This window comes from Echinops telfairi, unplaced genomic scaffold, assembly GCF_000313985.2.
Source record: "Echinops telfairi isolate 266 unplaced genomic scaffold, ASM31398v2 ScPeMD7_7469;HRSCAF=8507_0, whole genome shotgun sequence".
NCBI lineage: Eukaryota > Metazoa > Chordata > Mammalia > Afrosoricida > Tenrecidae > Echinops > Echinops telfairi.
Genome location: NW_022111372.1, coordinates 96,367,616 through 96,375,861, shown reverse-complemented (window position 1 = coordinate 96,375,861; position 8,246 = coordinate 96,367,616). Strand labels below are relative to the sequence as shown.

At 59.0% G+C, this 8,246-nt stretch overlaps 1 protein-coding gene across 1 annotated transcript in view; it reads right to left on the bottom strand.

The window, feature by feature from the left end:
* The window catches only part of NRG2 (neuregulin 2), a 44,441-nt gene that overhangs the window by 614 nt on the left and 35,581 nt on the right, over positions 1 to 8,246 (bottom strand). The window contains exons 7-11 of the mRNA XM_004697025.1: positions 6,315 to 6,417; positions 4,303 to 4,426; positions 3,884 to 4,011; positions 3,071 to 3,298; positions 4 to 186 (exon numbers count right to left, since the gene is read on the bottom strand). Coding sequence (XP_004697082.1) covers positions 4 to 186; positions 3,071 to 3,298; positions 3,884 to 4,011; positions 4,303 to 4,426; positions 6,315 to 6,417 — 766 coding nt within the window. The remainder of the gene's footprint in view (positions 1 to 3; positions 187 to 3,070; positions 3,299 to 3,883; positions 4,012 to 4,302; positions 4,427 to 6,314; positions 6,418 to 8,246) is intronic.

The window sequence follows — 8,246 nt, the reverse complement described above, 5'->3', positions numbered from 1 at the left end:
GGCGCCGGGTGCCGCAGCAGCGGCTGCTGCTCCGCCAGGCGGTAGCTGATGGGCGCGGCTGGAGGCAGCGACACGGCGTGCGCCGAGTTGGGGGACGTGATCTCGAAAGTCGGCACCTGCGTGGCCAGCGAGTAGTGGAAGTCCACGGGCGAGAGGCGCGCGGGCGTGGTCAGGGCCGACACATACCTGCGGGGAGAGGCAGAGCCGTGGGCCAGGAGGTGGGGGCGGGAGGGGTCTGGACCTCCATCCCACCTGCAAGAGTCGCGATGTTAGGCATCGTCGGAAGCCCCAAACTGCCATGTATTCATTCCGTAGTGGGGGCGGGACGATTCCATCGGGGATTGGTGGGATGTTTTAGCCAAGTACCCCGCCCAAGGTTAGTCTCGGAGCTTGCTATGGGGATGGTTTCAGAAAACCAAAGCCACTGAGTCAATTCTGACGCATGGAGCAGCTGGGGGCTTCCGACGGTAACCACTGTGCAACGGGTCCGTAATTCCTTGGTAAGTGATCCTGCAGATCCTTATGTGTTCCCGTAAGGCACATAAGGAAATCCAAGACTCGGAACATTAAGGGCCTTACTTAAGGTCACGGAGGCGGGAAGTTGTAGATCTGAGATTTAAACCAAGGACCAGCAGGAACCAGGCCTCATACTGGCTAGTTCCAGAAGCCACTATTCCCAGTTCAGCGACCTAACCTGGACTCACTGCCCCTTGCCAGGGACAGTTCATCCCACAGCGTGATAGCTTCACCTGGGGAAGTATTCTTTCGTAAACCAAAGCCCAAAGTCACCTCGAGGAAGGTGCTTAGCCCTGGGCCACATAGTCACTGCAGGTGAACCTGCCTGGGGCTAAAAATCCCAGTTCCTCCAGGCCTTTGTTCTTGTTAATGTCTCTTGGGCTGGGTAACCTGTCTCTTTTCTTTCCCGACCTCCCCTACCCCTGCCTGCCAGCCATTCACTCCCTGCCCAGCCACTGCCCACCTCAGGGTGGGGTCCACCCACTTCCATGTCTTCCGTCCAGACTGTGGACTTGGCACCTTATTGCTCGCAGGAAGCAGCCCAGCACCTCCATGACGTTCTCGGAATCACCTGATGCCCCCTCTCTCCACTCGCATAAGCACATCCGAATAAGCACCAGGTCCTACCCCTGGCCTTTCAAGAGTGTACCTGCCACCTGCCCTACCTCACCGGGGACCAGTCGCCTTACTGTGGACACCCCCACACTCAAGGGCCTCTCTTGCGTCAGCCTTATTTCTGTGCAGTGCCCACAGCAACCTTTCAAAGACATAACTCGGGGAGCCCTCAGGGCCCATCTGGTCCCAGTTGCCTATTCAGGCCCAGCTCTCCTGCTCCCCACCGCCCACCTTGCCCCGGTGCTTCATCTCACCAGCCCTGTTCACAAGTGCCTTCAGAGGGTTCTTGCCTGGAAGGCATTTCTTTCCCATCTTTCTCTTACTTTCCCACCCATCATTTAAAAGCTCTTATTGCTGCCCCTCTCCCTGTAGTTATTAACAACAGCGACACTGGTCAGGTGAGAGATGGGTCTTGGACATCCTGGCTACTGTCCAGAGCCTACAGTCAGATTAGGTCTCGGCCCCTGGCCTGGCACGCTGAGTGGGGGCCATGTGCTTAACCCTTTCCCAGAAATAGCTGGGTGCTGCCAAGGCCTGTGTGTGGTTGGGCACTCCTGGGGAGCAGGAGCCAGTGTCCCATCTCTGTGTCTCCTTCCAGGGCCTGACCAGCACAGGGCTTGGCGTGGAGCAGGCCGCATTGAGACTAAGAGAGCATCTGCTCCTCCCCTCCTTCCCTGGCCTGGAGTTCCCAGTGCCCTTACCTCCTCCGTTCTTTTCCTATGGATGCCAGGGCTGAGCAAGAGTGGAGGCTGGGTGGCCGGTGGGGGCAGACCCTTGGTGATAATACTCTCCTGCTGGCTAGCGGCCAGGGAAGCAGATGCCTGGTTCTCCCTACCTCCGCTGCTCAGGAACCCTGCAGCACCCCAACTGTGGGGTCTTGTTGCTGATCCTGCTGGGCCTGCCGTCACTCTTGGTTCACGGCATCCTGCTCTGCTCAGGGCACACTGCCTGCCTCCCCCCTGTGCTGCCCCATCTGCACAGTCTCGGTGTCTTTCTGTTCCTCTTGGGACATGGGACAGCCATATGTCCATTTGTTCCTCTAAAGTGTCCCAGTATATTTCTCCAGCCTCCTACTACCATTGAGTGGATTCCAACTCAAAGTGACCCTATAGAGCAGCGGTTCTCAACCTGTGGGTTGCGACCCCTTTGGGGGCCGAACGACTCTTTCACAGGGGTCGCCTAATACATCCTGCATATCAGATATTTACATGACGATTCATAACAGTGGCAAAATGACAGTATTGAAGTAGCAACGAAAGTCATTTTATGGTTGGGGTCTCCCCAACATGGGGAACTGTACGAAAGGGTCAAGGCATGAGGAAGGTTGAGAACCACTGCTCTAGAGGGTTTCTGAGGCTGTGAATCTTGACAGGAGCAGACAGCCTCATCGTTTCTCCCATGGAGCAGCTGGTGGGTTTGTACTGTCGACCTTGCAGTTAAGGGTCTAACACTTACCCAGCAGGGCCACTAGAACTCCTTAAAGTGTCCCAGTGAAAAACCAAACCAAACCAAACTCACTGCCAATGAGTTGATTCCGACTCACCGCAACCCTCTAGGAGTAGAACCCCCTGTGGGTTTCCAAGACTGTCAATCTTTATGGGAGTAGAAAGTCTCATCTTTCTCCCATGGAGTGGCTGGTGGTTTTGAACTGCAAACCTTGTGATTTGTGACCCAATGCATAACCCAGTACATCGCCAGGGCTCCTAAGTGTCCCAGTCGGACAATTCAATTATCTGGTCACCCCACACCAGGCCTCACTGACCTAGCAGGAACTCAGTCTGGCCCTGATCAGACTCCTTAAACTCTGGAGGACCTTGTCCGTCCAATTGAAAAATAGGCTGGGACTCTTTCTTTGGAGTGTCTCTGAGTGCCCCAAGTGTCCGCTCGGGGTCAGCAGTGCCAGCTTGGAGATATACTAGGCCGTGGGGTAAGGACTGACCTCTCGCTGTGCGGGGAGTCTCTTAAGGAGTCTATGGAGTCATGGTAAGGGGGTGCGGCTGCCCTGCGCTGCTCCTCCAAGCTATAGGCTGCTGCCCGCCGTGCCCGGGCTTCCACGCACGCTGGGCTGTTGCACTTGCTGGTGCCCACTGATGACAGCATGATGCCTGACTGGGAGTCAGAGGTCATACTCTCTGAGCGCTCCATGCTCCATGTGTGACTCTCATGCCTGCGGAAGCCAGGTGGGGGCAAGAGGTTAGGATGGCTGAGCCCATAGCTACCCCCCACCCCAACTCTTCAGCCCACCCAGGGCTCCCTTAACTCATCGCCCACCTCCACTCTGGACCAACTGGTGATTTCCCAGATGCCCAGCCGTGATCTGGTGAGAAGGGGAGGATCTGTCCACCCCCCCACAAGGCTCTCTGTCACTTCTCTCACAGAGCCCAGCCCCAGTGACCAAAGGCGGGAGGGGGGGGGATGGGGAGGGGCAGGGAGAGGGCTGCCTAGTCCTTGGACTGCCCAGGGGAGAAAGGGACCAGCCAATTCCTCTGAGCTGTCACGTTCGGACAGGCTTGCCCAACTCCAGAGACCAGGCTCCAGTGGCCAGTGATCCACAGGGGCAAGCAACCCCGGGGGTGTTTGAATGAGGAGACACTGTGCCAGGTAAGGCCAGGGAGAACGAAAGCACCCAGGAAGCAGGGGCCAAGGGATGCAGTGGCTGCTCTCACCTCCTCCCTCCTGGGGGCCCTCGGGAACCAGGAGACAAAGCCTGCAGACAGGAATCAACAAGCACTGGTGGGAAGGGAGGGCCCACCTGTGGCTGGAGGTGGGCGTGGCGGTGGAGCAGTGGTGGGAAGGAGAACAGGAGTGGCTCCCAGAGAAGGTGGTCTCCGTTTCCCTGCGGATGACGTGGTCTGTGGCTGGCACGTTCTTGGAGATGTACTGGAACATGGGGTTGGGGGGGCAGTGTTAGTGATGGGTACCTCCTGGTGGCAACAGGGGAGTGTGGGACCCGCGTGCTAGGCTGGGAGGGCTCTGTGGATGGGAAGTGACTTCCTATTGGAGCAGTGATGGCCCCACACCAAACTCCCTTCCTTCTTTAAGAAAGCGGGCAGAGCAAGGTCAGTCTGGCAGGTGGGGCTGATCGAGGGCTGGGTGGGCACCTGTCCTGGCCCACGCTTGCAGGGGTGGGTGTCCAGTGAAGGTCGGAGAGGCCCTGGGAGTGCCACTCACATCTGCCATCTGGATCTCCTCAGGGTCCAGCCGGGGGTGGCTGGGCCCATTGGCCAAGCTCCGGTTCTGGTGGGCAGGGCACATGTTCTGCCTGAGGTGGTTGTGCATCTGCTTCCGCTGTTTCCTGTGCAGGGGTGGGGTGGGGTGGGGTGGAGTGGGTGGGATGGGGGGCTGGTTTAGTCCGGGGCTCTGCTCCAGCCCCCAACACAATGTGCCAACTGCCCTAGCCGCTCCCCACCCTGCCCTGCCAGCGGCCCACTGCTACCACTGCCCAAGTTCAAGCTGCCTGATGCAGGACCCTCCCCAACAGCTCCCACACCATCCCGCAGGCTGCACCCAGTGGCACCGAGCGTTGGCTCTGGTAAGAGAGCAGAGGCCCACTGCTTTCTAGGTGGGTGCCCCTGGGCAAGGCACTGTAGCTTCCTGGCTTCTCTTTCCTCGGCTGTAAATGGGGTGTGGGGGGTGGGGCTTGGAAGACAAGACGTCTACCAAACGTTCTAGCACAGCCGCTTTTATGGTGTGACAGGCACAATTGTGCACCTTGGCTACAGGGCTGGGAACAAGACTGTAATGGGCCCCTGCCCTTAGGGAGCTGGCAGGCCAGCTTGTGAACACATACATGGATAAGATGCTTTTGAGAAAGGGCCGGCAGGGAACTAAAGAGGGGCCTGTCGTCAGATGACCACTATCTGAGGGGGGGGAGGGGTCGGCGCTGCGTTACCTTGCACATAGTAAGTGCTCACTCAACCCACCTCAGAAGCAAACCTGATCATGTCATCCCACCCTGGATAAAGCCTGCAAGGGGCCCCCAGCACCCTGCTTTTCTCTCCAGCCTTTTCGCTCACTGCCCTCCTCTGACTCTGTGGAGGGGTGTGTGAACTGCAGCACCCGGCTTTCTCTGGCCTTAAGCCCAGCCCACCCGGGGCCATCTTCCGGGACCACGCCTCTGCCTCTTCTGGGGAACCCTCCTTGCTCTCCTACCGACCGAGGTTAGGCTCTGCTGAGTTTGCTCTCGACACTGGACCTGCCATTTGGAGCACTGGCCACACGGGTGGGCCAACTGGTCACGTGCCTGGTGTCCAGCGGACCCTGGATGGACGCTTGTTGAAGAAGCCAGTAAAGCGGCTGGGGTCAGAACAGGAAACTCAGCCCCTCCCGTTCTTATCCTCCAATTCCACCCTTTGCCTGGGCCCTGGCTACTTCTCTGGGCTCCCTGACGCCAGCTCTCTCCCTTGCCCCTCTTCTGCCTTATCTGGTCCTGGAAGGAGGGGCTTGGAGCCCACACCCGAGGCTTACTCCCCAGAACCGGGAGGGTGGGCTGCAAGCTCATTTCCCAGCACGCTGTCACTCGCTGGCCGGCCTGGGCTAGTTCCCTTCCCGCTGCAGGAGAAACTGGCCTCCCTGTCTGACACACAAGCCCCCAGCATGTCCTTGGAGCCCAGCTGTCCTTTCAGACTAATGTCTCCCCTTCTTCCCCCGACCACAGCCCTTTGCTCCCATCAGTGGGGTGCTCACCCCAGGGTCGGTTTGTTTCTCTGCTCGTGCTCCTCTCTGAGAACAGCCCTGCTCCCCTTGCTGCGCATTCAGTCCCTGCCCCACCTCTGTGGGCTGCTGTCTAGACTGCTCCCAGGGGCTCAGGCTGTGCCTCGAGGTCTCTTTTCTCCCCTAGGTGTGGGCCTTCCTCGCCGCACCCCTCCCCTGCCTCGGTGCCCAAGTCAGTGGCACACTGCCTCAGACCCTCACAATATCCCATGAGGGGCACACCAGGCTCGTTCCTGTTGTACACTAAGACCCTGACGCGCAGAGAGGCCCACCCAGTGTGCACGATGGCAGAGCTGGATTTGAACCCCGGCCCGCCTTTGTCCAAAGCCTTAGGGTATGCCCATTTCCTCTCCTCATCTTGCCCCTCTCAAGCCCTCCCCCGTCTGCCAGCCTCTTGGCCTAGCCCCGTGACTAGGGTGTGTGGGGCTGAGGTCTGGCACAGTTGGCCTGCTCTATGTGCTTGCACTCACTTGGTCTTGCAGTAGGCTACCACACAGACGATGCCCACGACCAGCAGAGCCACGCAGATGCCAGTGATGGTCAGGACCCGCTTCTGGTACAGCTCCTCAGCTTCTGCAGAGGCGGGGTGGGCATGAGGGATAGGACAGGAGGCCCACTCCGGGGGCTGTGATGTAGAGTCTCCCCCACCATCCCCCCTCACAAAGTCCAGCCCCCTCAGCTCAGGCCCCTCCCTGATGACCTTCTACTCCTCAACCCTTCTACTCCTCGACTCTCCCTGATGGCCCACCTTCCTCGACCCTCACCCTCCCAAGGATCTGGTCACACACAGTGACCCTAGATGCCCCTTCCCAAGCCCACACCCTTGCCGGAACACGTGAGTGATGGGATGGAGTGGTAGGATGAGAGGAAGCCCGGAAGGCCACAGGGCAGGGGTGCGGGCAGCCAGGCAACCCTGTCCCACTTCACTACAGCTCGGTGGCTGCAGAGATCTCTGGTGGGCTGGGTGGGGGGTGTTCCTAAGGGCAGTTAATATATAAACCCTGGGCAAAGGCCTGGCTCGGACACCTGGCTCAGGTGGAGAGAAGGCTTGTCCTGGGCTGCTGGCAGGACTCAGGCGCAGAGGCTGGACTTCAGAGGGAAGCCAGGGCCAGGGCAGAGACAGTGCAGACCAGGCCCCTGGGGGAGCGGCCGGGAGAAAGGGCTTTGCTTCCTCCTGCCCAGAGCCCTCCCTGGCCACAGCCTCCTCACCAGTAGCCAGCGAGTTAGCACAACCCACAGACTTGCTGGGCAGCCCTGGCCTGGCTGTGGAGCGGAGCAAGACGGCCTCAAAGTCCCTAACACCGTCAGTCTATCTCCAACCCCTGCTCCTTTGTGGGGCAATACCCACTCTTCTAGCACAGAGGGAGCGGGAGAGAGAAAGGAGAAGGTGATAGTATAGCCACAGTCTAGGGTATACAGCCCAGAGCCTGTCCCTTCCCTTCCCCCAGCTCAGGGAGAAGGAGAGACAACCCTTCATGTTCCTAACCTGCTGTGGCAAAGGGGCACGGAGCCTCGTGACACACAGACAGACCCCTTCACAGAGACATGCTCACGAACATGGCTGGAGGAACGAACTACCCGCTCTAATCACAGGCACATAGACACAATCGCGTGGCAGCTTAAGCAAACACCTCCCTGCAGGTCCACGTTCCCATTTGCTCGTCAGTCCTCTCTAGACAGCTGTCCCCTTCAATCCTTGGAGACCACCGTGGGCATGGTCATCAGAAATGGCCATGGTATGTCACGTCCCATGGTCAGAGCCCCTCTCTCAGCCGGCCCCCTCCTTCTGACAGCCTCCCCTTGCCTTCTGGGTGCCCACTTCCTCCTGGATGGCCTATAGCTTCATTGGCTGATCCTTTTTTATACTGTCACTGCTTCCGCCTCTTCTAGCCAGTTGCCGACCCTGCTCGGTGGCGTCGGGGTGGAACTGGGCTCCGTGGGGCTTCCAAGGGGAAGGTGACATGTGCAGACCTTTCACTTTAGGCACCTCTGGGTAGAATCCAACCTCCAACCTCGTGGTGAACAGCGGAGGGCATTAACGGTTTGTGCCATCCAGGGACCCCCCTCCCCCTTCTACCTGTGTGGCAATACCAGGGCCTGGGACTCCTTGGCCCCTCACTCTGGCCTCTCTCCTTGAGAGTCCTCCCGGCGCTGCGAGGCACCCTCCTGCCCCAAGGAGTTATGGTGTCAGCGTCCCACCCGACCCACAGGGTCGAGATGAGTCAGCAGTCGCTCGATGGCAGTGAGTTTGGTGGTCTGGACTCTCAGAAGTTCTTGAAAAAACGGAGCGGAACCATCACGGAATGCTCCCATGGGCTTTCTGAAGCCCTCTCGTAGCTCCTGCCTCGACTGTCCTCTCTCGAAGCTCCTGACTCAGACATCCAAGGATCCAGGGTCAAACA